Consider the following 25,438-nt stretch of genomic DNA (forward strand, 5'->3'; position numbering starts at 1 on the left):
GGAAAAAACAATTAGTTTTTTATGGACAGCAGGCGAAAAAAACCGGAGTTCCAGGTGTTTTTTACTCCTAGGAAAATTTAGAACTGAAAACTGATAATGTTAAAATAACTATGGTAACGTTTTTTTCAAGCGTTGTTGACACCTTTATTTTTGAACTCCTCATAGAGATGGAATTTTTTTAATGAAAATTAAAAAACTCCAATGCGAGATTCAACGACTGAAAATTCAAACAATGATTGAAACATCAAAAAATATTGTTAGTCCGTCAGTAACGCTCTTCGAGAAAAGAACTCACGTTGAAAGAGCAGGATCTGTGTTATATGTTCATAAATGTACCAGGATGGTAGCAACAATAACTAAAATTCCTTTTTGCACGGAAGAAGTTCTTGTTATAGTTGAGGGTTAGAAGTTTTCTTTTACTCGATATATGGACCCTATTACACAAATTTTGTATCATTTATATACAATCGCTGCATGCAACCCGCTGTACCCAATTGTTGTCAAATTAGAAGACGGCAGTTTTCAACAGTATGGAGAAACATCGAAGGAATTCAATCGTGTGATATATCAGTGGTCGATGAATATTAGCTTAAATGTAAGTGATGAAAACCTGCATCGCAACGTTTTCGCCACATCAGACGCAAAACAGATTCAAATTGCTCGAAAAATTTGCCATAATAGTAATAGAATTATCAGTCGGGAAGCAATCCAAGATTCGGATGGAAAATACAGTCAGTAAGAATTTCTTCCAACAAGAATTTTTTCAAACAAATGAAATAAAAATTTTGCGGAATTTAAGAACTGAAAGCTAATTAATTTGGTTAAAAGCGAAGGATATTGATGTGTCAGCCCTGAAACTGTACCTCATTTTTCAATTTTTCCTACATTGTTGATCTATTTAGGATTATTTTTTAATGGAGAGTCTTGGCAACAACTATTGTGGAATCTTGACCGCATAGGGGGAACACGTATTTATAATCAATTTCTCATATTAATAAATGAACGCCGAGAAAAAAAGAAATTGATTGAAGAAGAAGAGTCCTTTTAAAAGTCAGTTGTTTAAAAAAAGAAACGTCTCAAGTTTGAGACTAACAGAAAAAAAGAAAGAAAACAAAAGAAAGAAAAAAAACAAGTTATCTTGAGTTCAAGGCCAAAAAAGCAACGAAAGTCTCGAGTTTGAGACCAAAATAAGTTATCTAGAGTTCAAGACCGAAAAAAGAAGAAAGGGCAACGTCTCAACTTCGAGATCAAAAAAAAAATGTCTTGAGTTCGAGACCAAAAAAATTCCTTGAGTTTATGACCCAAAAAACAGGAACGTCTCGAGTTGGAGACCAAAAAAAGAAAAGAAAAAAGGAAAAATCTTGAGTTCAAGAATGAAAATATCGAGAAACTTTAGAAGCCAAAAGAGTTTTTCATCTAATATAGCGGCTAACGAGATTCCACAGATTGGTGAATATGTTAACCAGAAGCCAGAATTGTGGCTAGTTGTTTCCGAGATTTCTACGGGATTGTACCGAGTGGAATCTTGAGTGTCGAGCACTTGGAAAGTATCTACGCTAGAACATCTGGCACCAGCCAATATACGGCCGCGTGCTCTGCGGACTGAAGTGGAACTGCGAAACCCGTGCTTGCACTTAGAGAAGTAGAAGAGTACTAACTCTTCACTTCAAAAAGACCTCGTCAAGCTTCGACAGGAACGGGATAACAATTGCATTAAGACCACAGAGGCAACAAAAGTATATTTGGGCAAATGGAGCGCCGAGTGTGAGGTGTTACGAGATAATTTAAGGGCAGCGGCAGCCAGAAGTGCTGAACAGGTGCAATCCATTGAGGTATTGAAGAGAGAGATGGCCGATTCGAAAGTCAAAGCTGCTAGGAAGAGCGAAGTCATCGAAGAAATGGAGAAAACGAATGACCAATTGAGGTCAGAGCTTGAGCAGCTGGAACACTACAACCAGTATTTGGCCGACGAATGCCGAAAAAATTCACTCATTGATCGACAATAGAGTACTCCTAGAAACGAAAAAGCCAACACAAAGGCCACGGAGAAGTTTATCCCAGATTCGGAAAAAAAACTGTATGAACCGGCCTGCAACGCTATACGAGACTTTGTTGGTAAAAAGTTTTGCTTAAAAAGATGAGATAAAGAAACAGCACCACAAAATGAGCCTGTTGATTCACCCTGACGCTGGTGGAGACGAAGAATTCTTCAAGGCCATCAACCAGGCATATCAAATTCTGACAATTGATGCGGCACGGGAAGCGTTCAACAAATTTGGACTTGACGAGGGAAAAAAGTTATGAACAAACAAAACTGATAATTAAACTGTCCATATGAATCTACAAACTTTTTGTATAGAAAGAGGATCATATAATAAGATCTGTGAATGAAAATAATGATTGATTTTGAGTGAGTGGTACACTATTCTTGTTAAGAAGGGGGCAGTCTGATTGTCACACGTATATAAAAAAGATGTACTATAAACCTTGGGTTTCAAGGTTAAAGAATTAGTTTAAAACTTATATTTATTACCTGATTTGTGGCTGGCATACGGTTGATAGGTGTCAGAAAAGAAAATAGACCTGTGATTAGACAAAGCTCGGGCTTCGAGCGAAATCAACAGAACTGACATCCCTGTTGACTTAGTTAATTTACCACGATGATAGAACCGATAATGGTTACCGACCAAAGCGAGGATTAAATTCATTCATTGAACACCAAACTTACTAGCAGAGCTAACCACTCTATTGAATCTTATTTTTTGAAACCAACTTTTCTTCACCTTAATCTACTAAAAAATTTAACTTCTACCTTGCATTTTAACCAAGTACCACGCTCAATTAGCCAAAGACATAGAGTATTGCGCACGGGCGGCTACTATAATAGGTGTCAGAAAAAAAATATAAACATTTGATTAGACAAAGCTCGGGCTTCGAGGCAAACAACGAAATTGACATATCTGTTGTTTTTGTTAATTTACCATGATGATAGAACTGATTTTGGATACCGACCGAAGCGCGGATTGAATTCATTCATTGAACACCAAACCTACCATCAGAGCTAACCACTCTATTGAATCTTTTTTTTGAAACCAGCTTTTCTTTACATTAATCCAAGTAATAATCTATTTTTTAACTTTGCATTTTAAACGAATACCACGCTAAATAGCGAAGGATATAAACTATTGCGCATGGGCTGTTACTTTACTAAGCTTGGGGGGCGAAACAGAATAGATCAACTTTGTCTCTGTCGAATGGTACTGTCAGCAAATCTTTGAGTGCGTGTCACTAATTAAAGGTTATTTGAGAGCAGCAATAAGTTAAAAAGAGCTATAAACAGAGTATAACATCGAAGCATTTAAAGGAAAGTTTCGGTTTTGGTCGGTTTATTTTACTACTTTTTGAGACTGTAAAGCTACAAAGCTCTTGCGGGTATTCTCTTAACATCTACCAGCTATGTTTTGGATTTCTGCTCATTAATCATTTTGTACTGAGGCGTTGCGCAATGTTTTTTTTCTGAACAGGTTGCCGAGTTATTTAATGTGTTTGTTTTCAATAGTTGACATTGTTGTAACTCAATTCAATTGCTTTTTACGGTAAATGTATTAATGAATCTCTACCATCTTTTGAAATGGTCTGTTAATTGGTATTCACTTTGTTTCGCATTAGTTTTAGAGGATGGATGGTCAGCCCATATCACTGGAAGAGCATTTTGTGGCCACTTTGTCAGTCAATTCACTTAGAAAATATCGAAAGCATTATAAAGTGAATTGCTCGGCTAACAGTAGGAAAACACTTAGCGCTGCAGTTGCTCATCATTTCAAGAATCAATTGCTGGTTGATAACGGAATGAGGGGAGCAAAGAACGATCAAAATGTTGTTCTGTTAAACGAAAGAGATGTATTGTCAGCGTTCATATCAAATGTTAAATCAACAACCAATTCTAAGTTTGATTAATCTTTTACCAAAATCTTTTTTCTTTTCATCGGTTGGTGATATCTTTTTGTGTGGATCTTTTGTTACTAAATGTAATTGAATTGAAGGTTTTTTAAATTTTATTCTCTGGTAGACTAAGAAGTATATTAAAAAGAACCATTATTATAGCACCAGAAGGTCCCTCCAAAGTCATTTATGACCTATTAAATGGAGGTCTACGCATGACCGAACACAGCAGCTTCAGCGCACTGGTTTTGGCTTGCTCGGGTGGTGCTGGGCCATCAGCATCGCGCGTTATGAAACAACTCGCAACCAAGATCAGCAAAAAACGCGGAGAGCCGTACGCCGACACTATAAGCTACATCCGAACGAAAATCAGCTTCGCACTTCTGAGGAGCTGTGTTCTCTGCTTGAGCGGATGTCGCGCCCTCAAGCCTCGTGTTCTCAGCGAGACTTCGATTAGCGCCGTCGTGGAAGAGGGAAGGCTGCACTGAGTTTTTGACTGCTTAACTTTATTCCTTTTCTTATTCCTTGATATCCTATTTTTATTTTAATCCTTCTTTACCAGTTCCCTATGTGTGCTATTTATATGTATAGGTGCTTTCCTTTCCACTTGTTAGTTATTTTTGTGACTGGGCCGTCTTTACACTGTCTGGAGGGGAATAGCTTGGAGTGCAGCATCCCGCTAAATGGAACTCATCATCCCTTATGTTCCGACCTATATCCATCGTTGCCGGATGGTGTACACGGTCCTTTTTTTATTTTTTAGAAGAGATCAAATGGAGGTCTCAATGCAAAAAACTTTTTAGGACAAATTCAACAAAAAACTTAATAAACGATTTCGATGCATGAAAATTTGTTGTTTTTGATTTTTGAAAAAAAAATTTAACCCTGTTTTGTTAATTTTATCTTTTGACCACTTAGCCAAGTCCTCTAGTGCCAATAAGTTTTGTCGAAGTAGCAAAATCTAATGTGGATCACATAGCCTAGGCGGATGGCTTATTAGGCAAAAACTCAACGAGGCAAAGGCAATTTTTGTAGATATTAGGCGACAATTTTGGTGTACTATAGGCGAACAACGATAAAAACACTTGAATAGTCAAAAATTTAATTTTTTTGATTTATGCATGTGTATGTAATCAGTTAAAATTATTTCGGTATCTGTTTTCAAAGTATTACACAATGGGTCTATGAAGTTTAGATGAATGCATTCAATATGTACGGTACAGAACACTTTTTCTATTCTGTATTTTTTCACCAGTTTTGTGCACGATGAGGCACATATTAAGTGGATAGTCTAATTGTTGTGATAAACTTATTAAATAGACCCCGAACAAATTTAACTCCGCTGTATTTCCAAATAGTATGCGCGCTGGGTTGAATCAAACCTACACCTTTTCAAGCCTCGCCACCCCAGCCGTAGGCGAGTGAACCCATCTCCCACACCGTCTGATCACATCAGGTTGTATCATTCTATCTAATTTCTAGAACAATTTCTTGTGTTCTTGAATGTTAGCAGGCTCCGTGAATGGGATGTTTTGATGCCAACCATCTTCCTTCATCACATCAGGTCGTATCATTCTAACTGATTTCATTTTTAGAAGAATTTCGTGTGTTTTGAATGTTAGCAGGCTCCGTGAATGGGATGTTTTGATGCCAACCATCTTCCTTCATCACATCAGGTCGTATCATTCTAACTGAATTCATTTTTAGAAGAATTTTTTGTGTTTTGAATGTTAGCAGGCTCCGTGAATGGAATGTTTTGATGCCAACCATCTTCCTTCATCACATCAGGTCGTATCATTCTAACTGATTTCATTTTTAGAAGAATTTCTTGTGTTTTGAATGTTAGCAGGCTCCGTGAACGGGATATTTTGATGTCAACCATCTTCCTTCATCACATCAGGTCATATCATTTTAACTGATTTCATTTTTAGAAGAATTTCTTATGTTTTGAATGTTAGCAGGCTCCGTGAATGGGACGTTTTGATGCCAAACCTCCTCCCTCCAGCTGCTGGGACTTGGTCTTGGGTACTTCTCGTACCAAATATATAGACTAGGGTCATCTACAGGGTTGTGTTCACTCCTATCGAGGTGCTTAACTGCTAGATCTCTGTGATGTTATCAATCAATACCCAAATCAGAAGCTGAACACTGTTGTTGTAATTGCTGGCTTCAATGATCACCGTAGTAGTTTTGAGACTTTCATAGAGCATTGGAAATTCCCCATTCAGCTCGTTATTGTTAAATTTAGCCCAAATAATTTTATTGTTCCCAAATTTATACCCACTAGCTGTAATCGCCTCATAAATAAGAAAATCAGTGCGCTTAACTACGCTTTGTATAATTACATTGATCCTTGTGCTTTTAAGTTGTTTATTGTTTCACCCTCATTGAGAAATGTTCTTGAACCTAACCTGTTCTGTAAAGACACCGTGCACTTTTCCTTTCATGGAAACCATGTTTTCAATATTATTCTGTTTAATATTCAATACTTTAAATATCGTTGCTGTTATTACGCTCCTGTAATTAACTTAATCTAGTCCCCCTCAGTGCTGCCTTCCCCACTCCTAGCCCCTAGCCTGATGGCTGATCAAACCCATTGTCCACTCTGCAAGGGTCCCCTACGTAGGGGAGGCGTCTGGTGTCATACGTGATATAAATATTTTCACGAACTGCAGTGGTCTAGCCGCAGCGAATGATTGGGCCGAAAACTTCAGCTGTAAAAGCTGCTGTGTGGTCACCGCAGCCACCGAAACAGCAATCGCAACGTCAGCACCACACAATGCTTTGACCGTTCGCGACACTGCACTCATAGATCCTGCAACATCGCACGCCGCCGAACGTTCCGTCGCTGCACCTTCGGATAATTTTTGGGACAACTTTCAGCCTCATAAGGCGGTAACAGTGTGCGAAATATACCGTGAGGTTGTCACATGGAAGCCCTCGTTCTTCATGCTCAGTAAGAAAAGGACAAGGGAACAGTTCGCCGAAGCCCTTCACAGTGTCCTCTCCCCGTTTGCCGTAAACACGAATAGATCCGATATATCTCTGACACTATGATACTTCCGCACCTAACCCCCAGTCGAACAAAGAACACGGACGATGGATCGAACAATAAGACCATCAAGCGTAGACTGCGTTAATGGCACAGCTGCCACTTCTCAGAACTGCTCTGTGAAGCGAAGGCAATCCAAATGAGAATGAATTCAAGTAACAAAAAGCAGGACTCTGACCTCAAGATGTTCAACGATTTCATGTCTCGTGGTAGGATCAGTAATGCTATTCGCGTTCTTTCGGAGGAGCATAAAGGCGGCGTGCTCGCACCTACCGATCTGATAGACGGCAGACCGGTCCTCGAGATTTTACGCGACAAACATCCTGAAGGGCAACCCTTGGAGCCCAACTGCATTCAGAGCGAACATCCACGCACGCTTCCCTACCACCCCGCTGTTTTCGACAAAATCAGCGCCAGGCTCGTCCGAAAGCATGCAATTGTTATTTTTGTGACTGTGCCGTCTTTACACTGTCTGGAGGGGAACAGTTTGGAGTGCAGCATCCGGCTGAGCGCTACTCATCATCCCCTATTTTCCGACCTACATCCATCGTTGCCGGATAGTGTACACTGCTCTTTATTATTTTTAATTTTATAGTGGATTTTCTTTAAATTGTGTTCGACTAATTTCCACAATCTATTTGTATAGATTCCGTTAACCTAATCGACTTTTCGCCTACAACCTCTAGACGAAATAAAATAGCATTTTCCAAAAATTTGAATGTTGACAAAAACAATATACTAAATTTCTAGGCAATCGAAAAAATGAAACCCATTGTTTGGAAACGAAGTAGTGAACTATAAGTGTGTATTGAACGAATCTGAATGTAAAATACCTCGTCATAAAAGTTGATAATGAGCTAAAATAAAGAAAATAATTAATTTCTCCAAACAAACAATATAAGATTATGAATAATATATTAACTTTGCGATGGAGGGGACAGTCAACAAGAATTTTTACGCCTTCCTTTCAGACTTCCCTGTGGTCCCAACTGTTTCGTTGCTACATCTCAGTTTTTTAAATCTTTTTCGGTAGTGCGGCAGTGTATATATATTGTATCTTTTTCCGTGGTGGAAAGCTTCAAGAGTTATTACAAGAACTCTCACAATGAAGATTGCTGAGTGACTTTAAGGCGAAATATAATAACTCGTAGATTTGCATATGGCGAATTGATAAAATAGATTTTATGAAAATTGTCTTTATAATTGTCAACTCTTTTTGGAAACTGATTGAATTTTAAAAGATCTAAAGATGTTCATCGGAGAAGATATAGAAGAGAGTAAGAATAGCTACCGCAGCACTACACTAGATTCCATATTGAACAACAGGGTTGATATTTGAATTATAATTCATTCATTTTCTCCTTGGCACAAAATTTGTCAATTTATCTGTACCACATCTTTTACATAATTTTAGATGCCTAACACAAGATAGAAACGTTAAGGTTTTTACAAAATTTACTACTGTTTTTTGTCGTAAAAGTAAAACAACAGATTGATTGTAGCTCAATGTTAGTTGCTTTGATGTTAATCTGCACTGTTTTACTTACATTAACAAACCATCTATTTGAGCTGAGTCACTCAATTTTTAACAGATCTTTTTTGACCTCAGTTCTTCACTCCTTCGACTCTCAATTCGATACCTTTAGCAAAGAGAATGATACCAAGCTTTTTGCAGGCTAGCTATAATTAATATAATTGTATATATATATATATATATATATATATATACATATATATATATATATATTTATATTATATATATATATATATATATATATATATATATATATATATATATATTAATAATATCTAGCCTGCAGAAAGTTTGATATTATTCTTTACTAAAGATACCAAATTGAGAGTCGAAAGAGTGAAGAACTGACGTCAAAAAAGATCTTAAAAATTGAGTAACTCAGCTGAACTCAGCTATATATATATTTATATATATATATATATATATATATATATATATAATTTATATATATATTTATATATATATATATATATATATTATATTATCTATAATATAGTAGAAAAGTGGTCGATAGATTGATTCCTGAGAAACACCACCTTTTGATGAGGGTCACCCGCTCCAGTTTACAGTTTAAATGCACACGTTGTTTCTGTTTTGAAGGAAAGATTCGAGCCGTTAAGCATTTTCTCTAATTCTAATTCACTAGCTTTTGGAAGCATCAAACTATGATCAATTGTGTCAATAAGTCTTAGATCTAAGGAGATAATGTACGCCGTACTATTTTTGGTTGGTACCTCAGTTTTTTAGTGAATTCAAGAAGTGCATCAACTGTACTCTGTTTCTTGCTAAAACCAATTTGCTTTTTATAGAAAAGAGAAGAGTATTCATCGTAAGAATAAACGGAGTTAAACATTGCCTTTTCTGCTCTTGACGATTGCTCTGGAAATTGCCATCTTCGAATGAAGAATTGATTGGAACAGTTAATTCTTCGATAGTTTCTGGTGCCAAAAATGTTAATGAAGTTCTTATCGTCGAAAGATTTTTTCCTGCTCTATTGTTCTCTGTATTGTATTTTTCTGTTTATAGAAATTGAACGTTGAATTGTATTTAGAAGAGACGCATTTTTAAGTGCAAGATGCTAATGTCATAACCAATGTTGGCAAAAACCTTATTGAATGCCATTGTGTTCTCTAGGGCTGTTGGCTGGGCTGATTAAGTTCTTTTGTATAGTCTTTGTTTAGTTGTTCCACCATTTCTCTTTTCGAAATCACGTTTACTATTAACCTGAATTATTAATGATGTGGAAAGGTAGAGATGGCTTTAGCGTACGCAATATTTTCGCTCTACTTTTACTCAATTTTATATTAAGCTCTACTAATAAGTTTTTTAAAATTAAGATTGGGTTTTTAACGAAAGAGGTGTCCCTGAAAAATGGATGTGGCTTTTTGTCTCTTGAAAAATTGTCCAGTTTATCCCAATGGGGCTATGAGCCCAGAAGTTTCGATGTTGCAGTACCTCTGTTTTGCAGTTTTCAATATTTTGATAAATGATCTAAGCATTACGTTCTAGTCTGGGTTACTCGCAAGTTCTTCAAGCAAAAGAGTTGGCGGGCATTGCAATTTGATAGTTACCCAGCAATTGATTTTGTCAATTGATCTCAGTATTGAATTACCGCAAGATATGTTTGTTAACATTTTTGACTCCGCGACCCGATGAAACCAACAAGATTACCTATGAAATGTTTTTGAGATTGCACGTGGCTTGTTAAATTTGACGGCAATAACTTTTGGTACATGGGCAATCACTTCGGGAGAATTTGCTTCATCAAAAAGATTTTCTTGTTTTTTTTATTTATTGCAATCTGATCGGTACTCCACCGCTTGTTTTTCTGTTTATTATTGCATAATCAGTATACCCTGCTACAAGTGAACTGCCTTGACCATCACTTTTGCTTAACCAATGTAACGCTGAGAAATAAAACATGGGTAGGATCTTCAGGCCCAAGTACTTAAACTAAGTATTTAAACTAAGTACAAATACTAAAACCAATTTGCTTGTTATAGAAAAGAGAAGAGTATTCATCGTAAGAATAAACGGAGTTAAACATTGCCTTTTCTGCTCTTGACGATTGCTCTGGAAATTGCCATCTTCGAATGAACAATTGATTGGAACAGTTAATTCTTCGATAGTTTCTGGTGCCAAAAATGTTAATGAAGTTCTTATCGTCGAAAGATTTTTTCCTGCTCTATTGTTCTCTGTATTGTATTGTTCTGTTTATAGAAATTGAACGTTGAATTGTATTTAGAAGAGACGCATTTTTAAGTGCAAGATGCTAATGTCATAACCAATGTTGGCAAAAACCTTATTGAATGCCATTGTGTTCTCTAGGGCTGTTGGCTGGGCTGATTAAGTTCTTTTGTATAGTCTTTGTTTAGTTGTTCCACCATTTCTCTTTTCGAAATCACGTTTACTATTAACCTGAATTATTAATGATGTGGAAAGGTAGAGATGGCTTTAGCGTACGCAATATTTTCGCTCTACTTTTACTCAATTTTATATTAAGCTCTACTAATAACTTTTTTAAAATTAAGATTGGGTTTTTAACGAAAGAGGTGTCCCTGAAAAATGGATGTGGCTTTTTGTCTCTTGAAAAATTGTCCAGTTTATCCCAATGGGGCTATGAGCCCAGAAGTTTCGATGTTGCAGTACCTCTGTTTTGCAGTTTTCAATATTTTGATAAATGATCTAAGCATTACGTTCTAGTCTGGGTTACTCGCAAGTTCTTCAAGCAAAAGAGTTGGCGGGCATTGCAATTTGATAGTTACCCAGCAATTGATTTTGTCAATTGATCTCAGTATTGAATTACCGCAAGATATGTTTGTTAACATTTTTGACTCCGCGACCCGATGAAACCAACAAGATTACCTATGAAATGTTTTTGAGATTGCACGTGGCTTGTTAAATTTGACGGCAATAACTTTTGGTACATGGGCAATCACTTCGGGAGAATTTGCTTCATCAAAAAGATTTTCTTGTTTTTTTAATTTATTGCAACCTGATCGGTACACCACCGCTTGTTTTTCTGTTTATTATTGCATAATCAGTATACCCTGCTACAAGTGAACTGCCTTGACCATCACTTTTGCTTAACCAATGTAACGCTGAGAAATAAAACATGGGTAGGATCTTCAGGCCCAAGTACTTAAACTAAGTATTTAAACTAAGTACAAATACTAAAACCAATTTGCTTGTTATAGAAAAGAGAAGAGTATTCAACGTAAGAATAAACGGAGTTAAACATTGCCTTTTCTGCTCTTGATGGTTGCTCTGGAAATTGCCATCTTCGAATGAACAATTGATTGGAACAGTTAATTCTTCGATAGTTTCTGGTGCCAAAAATGTTAATGAAGTTCTTATCGTCGAAAGATTTTATTCCTGCTCTATTATTCTCTGTATTGTATTGGACTCTGTAAAGAACTTAATCAGCCCAGCCAACAGCCCTAGAGAACGCAATGGCATTCAATAAGGTTTTTGCCAACATTGGTTTTGACATTAGCATCTTGCACTTAAAAATGCGTCTCTTCTAAATACAATTCAACGTTCAATTTCTATAAACAGAATTTAGAAGAGACGCATTTTTAAGTGCAAGATGCTAATGTCATAACCTATGTTGGCAAAAACCTTATTGAATGCCATTGCGTTCTCTAGGGCTGTTGGCTGGGCTGATTAGGTTCTTTTGTATCTTTTTCAGTAATGGTACATGCGAATTATTGTGGACCTTGCCATTCGACTCATATAACAAGTTCTAAACCTGGCCTTTCCTAATAATACAAGATGTGATTTAGACAGTTTAAAAACTTTGTCGCTTCACAATATTTTTTTTCGAAACGTTCTTTCGAAGACTTAGAATTTTTATCAGAGATTTATTCTCCGTTTTGTTAAATGTTCCTTTTTGTTCCTAGATTCTTCGGTTTGTTCCGCCATTTCTCTTTTCGAAATCACGTTTACTATTAACCTGATTATTAAAGATGTCGAAAGGTAGAGATGGCTTTAGCGTACGCAATATTTGCGCTCTACTTTTACTCAATTTTATATTAAGCTTTCTAAACTTTTTTTATTAAGACTGGGTTTTTTACGAGAGAGGTGTCCCTGAAAAATGGATGTGGCTTTTTTTCTTTTGGAAAATTATCCAGTTTATCCCAATGGGGCTATGAGCCCAGAAGTTTCGATGTTGCAGTACCTCTGTTTTGCAGTTTTCAATATTTTGATAAATGATCTAAGCATTACGTTCTAGTCTGGGTCACTCGCAAGTTCTTCAAGCAAAAGAGTTGGGGGGCATTGCAATTTGATAGTTACCCAGCAATTGATTTTGTCAATTAATCTCTGTATTGAATTACCGCAAGATATGTTTGTTAACATTTTTGAATCCGCGACCCGAAGAAAACAACCAGATTACCTATGAAATGTTTTTGAGATTGCACGTGGCTTGTTAAATTTGACGGCAATAACTTTTGGTACATGGGCAATCACTTCGGGAGAATTTGCTTCATCAACAAGATTTTCTTGTTTTTTTTTATTAGATTGCAATCTGATCGGTACACCACCGCTTGTTTTTCTGTTTATTATTGCATAATGAGTATACCCTGCTACAAGTGAACTGCCTTGACCATCACTTTTGCTTAACCAATATAACGCTGAGAAATAAAACATGGGTAGGATCTTCCGGCCTATACCAACATGATTTAGTGATGCTTTTGCGGGCCTGCTAGTTTTCCTGAAATGAACCTCGATTATCATAAAATGAGCATCTGGGGATCAATTTGTTTCAAGTCAACGATTGCTTTTCGATTGATTTTCGTGTTAAGTAACGATTGATAATCTACTTGACTGATAGGTATAATGCGCTTCCTAATTATTGTATCTAGTTTATTACTTGTAAAGCTTACGGTCGTTTTGACTTTCAAAAATATTTGATTTTTAATTAAATTATGGCTTATTTCTAAATTATGGCCTTCATTCTTCTTTTAATTTGGTCAATTTGTAGCTTAGTTTCAGCAATGAAAGATTGGTTCTTTTTTATACTGAATTCAAATTCAATTTTTTTGCGGTTTTACACCTTAATTTATGGTTTTCTGACTTTGATACTACTAGATTTCGCATTTTCATATTTATTTGCCCATTTTTGTTACATATTCACGTCATTGACAGTTCATATAACACATTGGTATTATTAATAATAAGGCACAATCGATAATATTTAAATCCTTGAGGATAAAGACTCTGGTTTTCATAGCTTCGACAATTTTTTTCGAAGAGTTTAATGATTTTTAATTTTGTGTTTGTCCTTTTAGTCATGTGGAATATCCTGTACAATGACCCGTTATCAATGGCTTCATGGGAAAATGGATTGCCCGATCTTACGATATTAGTAGATAGGTGTTGGCTTTAATTTGCTTCATCAAAAAGATTTTCTTGTTTTTTTAATTTATTGCAATCTGATCGGTACACCACCGCTCGTTTTTCTGTTTATTATTGCATAATCAGTATACCCTGCTACAAGTGAACTGCCTTGACCATCACTTTTGCTTAACCAATATAACGCTGAGAAATAAAACATGGGTAGGATCTTCAGGCCCAAGTACTTAAACTAAGTATTTAAACTAAGTACAAATACTAAAACCAATTTGCTTGTTATAGAAAAGAGAAGAGTATTCAACGTAAGAATAAACGGAGTTAAACATTGCCTTTTCTGCTCTTGATGGTTGCTCTGGAAATTGTCATCTTCGAATGAACAATTGATTGGAACAGTTGATTCTTCGATCGTTTCTTGTGCCAAAAATGTTAATGAAGTTCTTATCGTCGAAAGATTTTATTCCTGCTCTATTATTCTCTGTATTGTATTGGACTCTGCAAAGAACTTAATCAGCCCAGCCAACAGCCCTAGAGAACTCAATGGCATTCAATAAGGTTTTTGCCAACATTGGTTATGACATTAGCATCTTGCACTTAAAAATGCGTCTCTTCTAAATACAATTCAACGTTCAATTTCTATAAACAGAATTTAGAAGAGACGCATTTTTAAGTGCAAGATGCTAATGTCATAACCAATGTTGGCAAAAACCTTATTGAATGCCATTGCATTCTCTAGGGCTGTTGGCTGGGCTGATTAAGTTCTTTTGTATCTTTTTCAGTAATGGTACATGCGAATTATTGTGGACCTTGCCATTCGACTCATATAACAAATTCTAAACCTGGCCTTTCCTAATAATACAAAATGTGATTTAGACAGTTTAAAAACCTTGTCGCTTTGCAATATTTTTTTTCGAAACGTTCTTTCGAAGACTTAGAATTTTTATCAGAGATTTATTCTCCGTTTTGTTAAATGTTCCTTTTTGTTCCTAGATTCTTCGGTTTGTTCCACCATTTCTCTTTTCGAAATCACGTTTACTATTAACCTGATTTATTAAAGATGTCGAAAGGTTGAGATGGCTTTAGCGTACGCAATATTTGCGCTCTACTTTTACTCAATTTTATATTAAGCTTTCTAAACTTTTTTTTTATTAAGACTGGGTTTTTTACGAAAGAGGTGTCCCTGAAAAATGGATGGGGCTTTTTGTCTCTTGAAAAATTGTCCAGTTTATCCCAATGGGGCTATGAGCCCAGAAGTTTCGATGTTGCAGTACCTCTGTTTTGCAGTTATCAATTTTTTGATAAATGATCTAAGCAATACGTTCTAGTCTGGGTTACTCGCAAGTTCTTCAAGCAAAAGAGTTGGGGGGCATTGCAATTTGATAGTTACCCAGCAATTGATTTTGTCAATTAATCTCTGTATTGAATTACCGCAAGATATGTTTGTTAACATTTTTGAATCCGCGACCCGAAGAAAACAACCAGATTACCTATGAAATGTTTTTGAGATTGCACGTGGCTTGTTAAATTTGACGGCAATAACTTTTGGTACATGGGCAATCACTTCGGGAGAATTTGCTTCATCAAAAAGATTTTCTTGTTTTTTTTATTAGATTGCAATCTGATCGGTACACCACCGCTTGTTTTTCTGTTTATTATTGCATAATGAGTATACCCTGCTACAAGTGAACTGCCTTGACCATCACTATTGCTTAACCAATATAACGCTGAGAAATAAAACATGGGTAGGATCTTCAGGTCCAAGTACTTAAACTTCTACATTGCCCAAATGTTTTCTTACAGATCTAACTTTCACATGAAAACCACTAATACAATTTTGTGGTTCATCTATTATTTTACACTTCTCGCCATTGAAACACATCTTGTTTTCGCGAATTCGATCGACTGGTGGCACTCCGAAATGGTTGCTTGTCATGGCTTATTTCAGGAATTAGATTAGAATTTAGCGGAGCTGGCTTCTTGAAACACATCGAAGGCTACAGCAATGTGTGGTCTACTATTTCATCTATCGTTGTTAATAGTTCAGATCCTAGGCTAATAATAATGGTTGGAATCATGGCGGTCACTGCCATTTGTGCTACTGCCTCATCAGCTTGTGCTAAGTCAATTTCGCCGATTTTGTTTCTGCAGGGCTAAGAACATGACATGCCCGGTCGTTGTTCGATTTAAGAACCGGAGTTTTTCCCTGTTATTTTGAGTTTGAGACCATCTTGGTTTTTGTCACCCTCAACTGTAATTGCTTCAAAACTATTCTGGATTCCTAATTCTTCGCCACTCATTGTCGATAAAACTTGTTGAAGAAAACACAACGCCTGTGTAAATAGACAAGATAAATGTACAAAACAAATGGGTTATTCAAAGAAGATGTAACTGTTAATTGATATACTGTTTTATTTCTCGGAAACAAAGGAAGCCTCCGAGAAATCGCACCAATACCCAAAAGTCTCAAACGCTTCTTGAGAGAGAAGCTCAAAAAGGGCTGAAACGCACCTTAGTCAGTACGTACTCGGCCTCGCCTCTGCATTCTATTTTAGTTTGTTTCTTCTTTAAACTTTTCGGTTTTCTTTATCGCAACTTCGTTCTGTTGAGCATCATTTTCTTGCAGCCTTTTTCGATTTTAATATACAGATTCAAAATTTGTCTCTATATTCTTCGGGATGCACCTGCAAGAGTTTGATCGAAAACCAAAATGGTCTCATTTTTGACTAGAAATCAAGTGTTTTTTTACCCAAATTACTAAAGCAATTCTGCTTCGCACAGTTTTTCGAAAAAATCAGGAGTTTCAGTTCTGTTATAAACAATTGCTATGAGGAGATGTTGAAATCTCAACGTTGCAAGCAGCTCGTCGATACATTGTGGGCTATCATTGTTGCCAGAAAGCTGAATCCACTATGGTGGGGTTTAACCAATCACAACTCCGGCCTATGTTACCAGGTAATAGTTCAAACGAGAGTTGAAATACAATTAAATTGAGTCCCAGGTGCAAAGGGAGACTGTTTAATAAGTGTATTACAAAAATTAAGCTATCATATGATTCTCAGGCTAGTTTTTTGCAGAGAATGGCTCTAGGAATTTTTGCAATATCGATTCAATTCCCAACTAAAATTTCATTTAATTCAATCGTGTTCTCATTTACATTACTCGGCTAATTGACAATGTTTAATTAGCAATGTTAATAAAAATCTGATATCGAATTTAGAGCGACAATTGAACTGGGGATTGAAAACAACATTCTTCAGATTAAACATATTTCAAAAGATCTCAGACTTATTAGAAGTGTTTTAAGTGTTCGACAGCAATGACGCTTAATTTTTTGATTTTCCGATTACATCGCCATTAGAAAACTAGCATTCAAAGTGAACTTAAAACTACCTAACCAAAGATCGGTTGGTTATTAAATATTTAAACAAATCTTTTTCATCCTACTGCTAGTAAATGGAACAGTAAATTAGGATGTCAGACGTTACAACAAGAAACTAAAGGAGCGTTTAAAACGATAGATTTTCTTGTACAGGTTGAAGTATTCTTGTTGAAAATTTTTTTGTTTTGGTCACAAAATAATTGCCAGCCTAGTAATCCTTCCTTGTTTTAATCATGTATTTTCACTTTAATATTTTTATGCGCTGTGTGGTTAACTATGCTAATGCTTGATCACATATACTTTGCTTATTCATCAACTAGACTCGGTGTCATTTTTAATTTCAGGTAGTAATGTCTTTTTCTGCAGTTTTTATACTCGATATGAAGGGCAAGGTTTGTATTTGATTATCCTTTCTCACTCCATACAATGGTACTCCTTTAATTCGTCACGCCGACCATTAATTCAATTGTTTCAGCCCCTAATGTCAAGGGATTACAAAGGAGATCTGCCTTCCAACTGTATCGACAAATTCATGAATATTGTACTTGAAAGGGAGGATGAAGGGAGCGTGTCACCGATTCTCAAAGTAGAAGATATTACCTACATGTATATCAAACACAGCAACCTCTTTCGTACGTTGAGTGATTCTAAAAAATGTGAAGATATGCTATTTATAAGTGAAAATATGTTTCAGTGGTTGCTGTTGGCAAAAACAATCCAAACGCATCCCTCATTTTCGCATTTCTCCACAAGCTAGTCAGAGTAAGTAATTTACATGGTATTAAATTGCTTAATTTGGATTCAACTCGTCAGAACTTGAAAATTTTAGTCATCACGTGTTTGATGAATTAATGAGTGAACTCTATGTAGAGCGAATGTCAAAAAGCAGTAATCACGAGTTCTGGTTCCCGTATCAATTATGCAATGCTTTTAGAAACTAGTACTGAGTGATTTAAATCTTGGAGGTATCGTACCTGGTTTTTGGTATTTTGTTCTTATGATTAGTATCGATTACCATTTTATGCTTTTATTTCTACACATTTTATGTTTTTATGCATGCGCACTCATAGTTTTACTTCTGTTGAATTGTACTGCAATTTTTACCGTCCTGGGTTAAAAGGATCAGTACCAACAAAAAGCTTGCAGACAGCATCATAAACAGTTAAAATCGTTAATTTCTATCGCCACCTCATGATTAAACTGCAAACATTTCAATAAAATTTACGAGTTTGCAGAATACGAAGCTGAGTTTTCTAGACAAGAGGCTTCAGCAAAATACAAAACTGTTAGAAAAATTTTCCATCTTTGCTTTTCATTAATGATTTTGGTTGATTTGACGTTCATTCTATGAAACCGTTTTTTGTACGACTCCTCAGTTTTTAAAAAATACTGAAATGGCTAGTTCTGATGTAATAAGAAAAATGGTTCGCAAAACTAACTCCAGTAGAGAAGAATACATTTTTCTGCTTTTAGTTTAAAAGGTTGATCATTGTTATTTTGATAGCTCTAAATTGCCTGAAGTCCTCTATTTTCCGAAAAATGTGTTCGATACAGAGAAACATTGGTTCTTACAATAGTGTTTCTGCATAAAACAGAAATACGGATAAAAATGTTTTCTAAAGAAAAAGTAATGGGTAAAAGGTGCTCTACAAGCGCATTTCAATTTTTTGAGCTGTTTTTACATTGTAAAAACCTCTCAAAAAATTTTCATGCACTTGTTCGAGCCCCTTCCACCCACTACTCTATATATCTACTACTTGCTTATACCCCATTTTATTCACTACTATATATTAGCTTGTTTTATCCACTACTACATATTACCTTTATATTCAATCAAAATCCATCATTTCTTGTCTCACTTAGTGCAAACCACTAGTGTCGAGTTAAGCTGGTAATTAACCGTTATCAGACGGAAAGTTTGGGTTCTATCCCCACTGACTCAAGTGGACGTCCCCAGATACTGCATCGCAGATGAGACCGTGTAAAAAGCACGTAAAACCAACTTGCGAAATGGTGTAACCACTTCGTGGATAACTTGAATAAAAAACCAGCTTAACTCTTATATAAATTTTAAATTTTGCTAATATTTATATAATATTAAGATCCTTGTTTTTATTTACTACTTGATCAAGTCATAATTAAGCTAAAACCCAAAGTAATAGCAAAATTTAATAATTTAAAAAATAAAGCAAATTTCAAAATAAGAGCGAAATCCCTCTTTTAAGAGCGAATCGCTCTTTAAGAGCGAAATCGCCCCTATCGGAGTGATGACCCAGTACAAAATCACTATTTTTCGCGCTTAAAGAGTGATTTCCCTCTTTTTTGAATAAATTTTAAAATTATCTAAATTTTTTAATAAATTATTATTTTTTATTTTAAATTATCTATACTCTTTAATAAATTTATATTTTCTTTTACTTTTTCTTTATTTATCCCATTATTAATCAGAAATACGACAAAATTATAATATTTACACGAACAACTTTCCCCCTTTAATGTTATAATAGGATCACTATATAGACCTTCGGTCTTGGTTGGTGTAACAAGGTTTGCCCTTACCCCATTATCTGGCAAATGTCTAGTAAATCCTTTAGGTATATCCACATCTGGATGTTGTCTTTTTACATGATCTTTCATTCCATCATATCTCACAATAGAGGGCAATATAGACAACTAACTTTAGTAGAAGTACAATTTCTACATGTATACTTGCTTTTATCAAAATCGGTTAGTGGTTTTACATAATTACATCTATTACAACATCTAGTTATAACTTTTGAGCTAGAGTTAGGATTAGGGCTAGAGTCAGGGCTAGCATTAGAGCTAGAGCTAGGATTAAGGCTAGAGCTAGGATTAGAGCTAGAATCAATGCTAGGACTATATCCAAATTCATCTTTAAAAGAACAATTAGTTTTGATTGGTGAATTTGCAAACGAGCTTCGCTCGTGGTTAACCAAACAACTTCGTTGAGCAAGTTCATTGATACAAATACCACTTAATGTTTTATCACCACATGCACATTTACCAATTTTGTCTTCATGAAATATTAATTAATGAAAAGCTAGATTAAAGAGTGCTCCACATTTATGATTACACTCTAAACATTTTATAACCATTTATAATAGGGCAAAATTACAAATATTTGCCCATGTTTCACTATTGGCTAAATTTCAATTACTCTCATAATATTTAGCCAAGATTTCAATTATATATTTAGTATTATCTTTAGATGTGATATGCTCAGCTAAATATTTCTTCCCCGTCATATTGAGCATATTAGTTTTATATCTTCTATCTAAAATCACTTCAAGGTGTAATTCTTTTTTATCTCTAACAAAATTTATAATTTCTTTTCTAAATTTTTCATTATTTTGATATAGATTGCTTAAATACTTTCCTCCTCTTCTATTTAAAATCCCATCCTCTTCATTTATATATTCTTGTATTATATTTCGTTGATCATTCTGCAACATGCTCAACGGAGTTGTTTTGCAAATTTGCAAATCAGTGTAAGGACCTTCGGTCTTGGTTGGTGAAACAAGGCTTGCCCTTCCCCAACTGGTTCCCAGATCTTCTCCATATCCAACGTTAACCAATGTACTTACTCTACTCAACATTGTGCTTGCTCCCATTGCTATACCCCCAGCATTTCTTGATATCATATCGGGATAAATATGGCTAATTACAATTAAACCTGTGCTTATAATTCCACCAATAGTTGATAAATTTTTTATACCTTTTCCTGTAACCATTTCTTGTGTCAGAACATCATTCTGTATTTTAATATATTTAATTTAAGAAGTTTATTAAAATAGAATATATAGTTATCGTGATTAATAACATTTCTATCTGTTGCATTTGTCATGAGTGGTTTCATATATGCTCTAAGTTTATTTATATCTTCTCTTTCTAATTCATCTTTTGAACTAAGAGCTTTTAAATCAAGGAAACCAACTCTTGAATCATATATCATAGTTATATTCTTATCAATAATAATATAAGTATTCTCTTTCCTATTATATTTAATTATACCATAACGAAGTTCATCTGACATTCCATCTGTACAATTCTAATAGTTTCTATTTAACTCACTAATTATTTTATTCAAGTTATTTTCACATTTATATATTTCATTAAAATTTTTAAATAGATCACCTCCATTATAAGTTGTTAAATAAATAGTATCACAACTCATTCTTGCCGTATTAATTATTTGAGCTTGTTTATGACACATTACAATCATTTGAATATTATAATGTCTTCCTTCCAGTATGAAACTTCCAATATACTCAATCCAATATAAAACTCGCCAGTCTCAGGATCTATCCAATCTCTATCATCTTTACATACAATGATTATATTTTTGGCTTGCTGTTGGTCTTGATCTTGGTCTTGGTTTTGATCAATATAACCGCTTGGCGGATCTAAGTTTAATTTTTAATATTGTCTAATAAAACATGTTTTACCTGTTCCAGTCCCACCATAAACAATAGTATGTAATGGTGACTTTTTATATTCAAATCCAACTAGACTCCTATTCATAAATCCACCAAAGCTTTCTTCTAGTTTTGTATATTTACTTGGTATTGAATCATATATTATATAACTAATTCCAATTAAGAAAATTGCTACCCGTCTCCATTTTTATACCTATTAAAAATGCTTATCCTAACTTTTGAGAAATTCAAAAATAAATTTAATATTGATAATAATGCTATGAGTGATATCAGAATAAAAGATATAGGAAAAGATATAAGTCTAACACCAATTGAAATAGTAATGAGAGATCAGTCTCTAGATAACACAAGTGTACCTAACGTCATCATTATTGTGAATCTACATCCAACTGATGGTACACATTGGGTTTTAGTTATGAGAAGAGAAGATGGTACATATTACTTTGATAGTTTTGGTGTAGAAATCCCGCCATTATTCCTAGAAGATTTTGTTGATCTAGGCTCTAATGAAAGACTACAACAATATTATGAATCTTATTGTGGGGCTTATTGTTTATATATGATCTATCTTATTGATAGAGGATTTAGAATTAAAAGTGCTTTGAATATTCGAGTTAATCAAGTTAAATGTCCTGAAATATATGATGAGTGTTTTTGTTTGGGTTGTAATGTTAATGTTAATGATAATCAGGGAACTTGCTTGGCTTGCCACGAGCAGAGCTCGTTCGCAGATGATCTACGAAGTAGCTTTGCTAATAATATTAATAATAGTGTTAAAGATCTACGAAGTTGCTTTGCTAATCAGGGAACGGACGGAGTCCGTGGCATGCCAACCTGCTCCGCAGATAATGATAATGTTAATGATAATGATAATGATCTACGAAGTAGCTTTGCTAATAATGATAATGATAATGTCATTAATCTGCGGAGCAGCTTCGCTGATAATGTTATATATCAATTTGATGAAAAACATGTTGAAACGTGACAAGCCAAGCGCCATCAAAAGGGTAAACCTAACATTATCTCTATAAACATAAATGAAGATCTACAATCATGGCTAAATGATGATAATATAATTACTGAAGCTACACTCCCAGAGAACTTTAGATGTATAATATCTGGTCCTAGTGAATGTGGTAAGACGTTCTTATTAAAAAAACTAATTCTGGCTAGTATATATTTTGATAAGCTATACATCATTGGTCCTACTGGTGATCAATATAAAAATATAAGTTGCTAGTATGTCGAGTTTGTTAAAGATATAAAAGATTTACCATCTCCCGATAAACTACCCGAAGACTTAAAGAAACTAATGATATTCGATGATGTTAGAGCCAAGGAACCAGTTATTAATGAATACTTTTGTAGAGGTAGACACAATAATTGCAATATGATATATCTTAATCAAAACCTGGTCTCTCTGGATAGGCACAGTGTTAGAGAGAACTGTAATCTATTTATTTTATTTGAACAGAGATGTAAAGTCCTAGCATCGATATATCAAGATTTCTTTAATAATGTTGAACTTAGTTATAATGATTTTGCTGATATATGTAATAAGGTATGGAAAGAGCCTTATAATTACATTGTCATTGATATAACTAAAAATAAAAATATTAATGGTAAACTAAGAATTAATTGGGATCGGAGAGTCTTGTAGATATTTAATTATAATTATTTATTCATGTTTAATTATAATTTATAACTATACTAATCTGTGAATATGGTATAGTTATGTTTATAATTATATGTTTATTTAGTTATAATTATTTATTTATGTTTAATTAGAATTTATAACTATACTAATCTGTGAATATGTACATAACCTACAATAGAATTGTTTAAATCTAAACTGGGAGATATGTTTATACACTTTACACTTTCTACATGTTAGATATTGGTCGGGATTATTAAAATGTTCTAGTAAATGATTGTTTATCTCTATATGTTATAACTCTATTACATACAAAACATTGATATGGTTTATCCCTGACACCAATTACAACTTTGAGCTCAGGACTTATTTTTACATTCATCACATTTAATACTAAACTTTTTTTAAGGAAAAAATACTATTTCAAATATGTTATGATTATAATAAAACAAGGCTTTGCCTAGCTGTTACACTAAATCAACGAAGATATTAACACAAATGCAAAGTAAAACTTAATACATCACCATTAAAGTCTATAGGTCTTCCATGCTCATCTTTAATATGAAACTCTATATATTCTATTCTATCTTCAGTTACATTTTGATATAAGATATTAGTTGGTATAATATTTATCAAGTAACCTGGTGGTTCTGTTAGAGTAAAAGTATATAGTATGTCTGTGTTATTCCCATTATCTTTAACACCAGATATCACATTACAATGAATGTTAATAGTACTAAAACCCATAATATCAAAATTTTTCTGAGATGTATATTTATCTTGTTTATTTACTATTTTTCTAAAGCCTAGTAATGGGGCTATTGAGTTTTCTACATCAAAGCTAATTGCCCCCTGTTTTATTTCCATTAAACATTTCATCGTATTCTTATCAGGTTATATTATAACTTTACCATCAGTTTTTCTTTTATTAATTCTGCTATGTCAGTTAACTCATATGCTCCCGGTGTAATAGTTGAATATAGCAATGGAATTATTTTATAAATATAATTAAGGACAGATGTAATGTTTGAGTCAGTGTTATTATTAGAGCTAAGAGGTTCTGCTATTGGCGAAGCCGGTCCCCGGATTGGCGAAGTCAGTTCCTGGATTGCTTCACCTTCTATAACAGTACTAGCATATAAGAATTGATTATTTCTATTCACATTAAACACTGAGTTATAAACCGATAATCTGATTAAACCTAATTTTGTGGAGTATAGGTTCATTAAAATTAAACTTTTCTGTTGGCTTTATCATTCTAAAGTTAAGTGTATGCTCTTCTTTAGTTTTAGTTAAATATCATGTATCTTTTGTAGTTCCCATAAGATTAAACCATCAGTCATTTTTTATCTTATAAAAATGGATTTTAATTTGGATACAACTTATGGTTATAATAAGGATATACGCAAAAGTAAGATTGTAAAATATAAACCAAATAATCTGGCAACAATGAATACAATCAATACTAACATTAATATCATACTCAATAGAGAAGAGAATCATTTAAATTTACATGATTCATATCTAGAGGTAGAGTTTGTTGTATCAGATGATGCTGGTGGTGTATTTGCTAATGATGCTAATATCAGATTATTTAATTATGGTATGATGGCATTGTTTAGTTCAATTAAGCTTGAAACTAGTGGTATTAGGACTATTGAATATATAAATCATTGTCATCCTAATCTATTGATGTATAAGTTATTTAATTGTACTGATGATGAATATGAGAGTGGTTTTGTTAGAAATCAAGGCAATAGAAATAGTCAACTTAAAGGTGATCATGTTGCTGCAGAAAGAGGTCATATGTATATGATGGTTAAGATGAAGGATCTATTTGGTTTTGTAAATGATTTAGAAAAGATTTTATTTGGTTTAGGATTTAAACTAATATTAAAAAGAAATAATATTGATAGAGCTCTATTTAGAGTTAATGCTGGTGCTGATGCAGTTGGTTATGATGGTAATATAGATATTAGAGATATATCATGGTGTGTGACCAGTATTGATCCTAGAAATGACAATAGAATTATTGTGCAAAAGGGTTTAAGTAAAAAGAATAATGTGG

General features: G+C 34.3%; 1 protein-coding gene across 3 annotated transcripts in view; it reads left to right on the top strand.

The window, feature by feature from the left end:
- The first annotated feature begins 5,233 nt into the window (after positions 1–5,233).
- The window catches only part of LOC142337702 (AP-1 complex subunit mu-1-like), a 250,656-nt gene continuing 230,451 nt past the window's right edge, over positions 5,234–25,438 (top strand). For 2 of the 3 annotated variants that reach the window (XM_075387151.1, XM_075387149.1), the window contains exons 1-4: positions 5,234–5,263; positions 17,605–17,651; positions 17,735–17,891; positions 17,954–18,021. In XM_075387151.1, the coding sequence (XP_075243266.1) occupies positions 17,610–17,651; positions 17,735–17,891; positions 17,954–18,021 (267 nt within the window). In that variant the 5' untranslated portion in view covers positions 5,234–5,263; positions 17,605–17,609. Of the gene's footprint in view, positions 5,264–17,601; positions 17,652–17,734; positions 17,892–17,953; positions 18,022–25,438 lie in introns of all 3 variants that reach the window. The other variant, XM_075387150.1, reaches the window with a different exon arrangement.

Source organism: Convolutriloba macropyga, chromosome 4 (assembly GCF_964194025.1).
Source record: "Convolutriloba macropyga chromosome 4, txConMacr16.3, whole genome shotgun sequence".
In the NCBI taxonomy this organism is placed as follows: Eukaryota; Metazoa; Xenacoelomorpha; order Acoela; family Convolutidae; genus Convolutriloba; species Convolutriloba macropyga.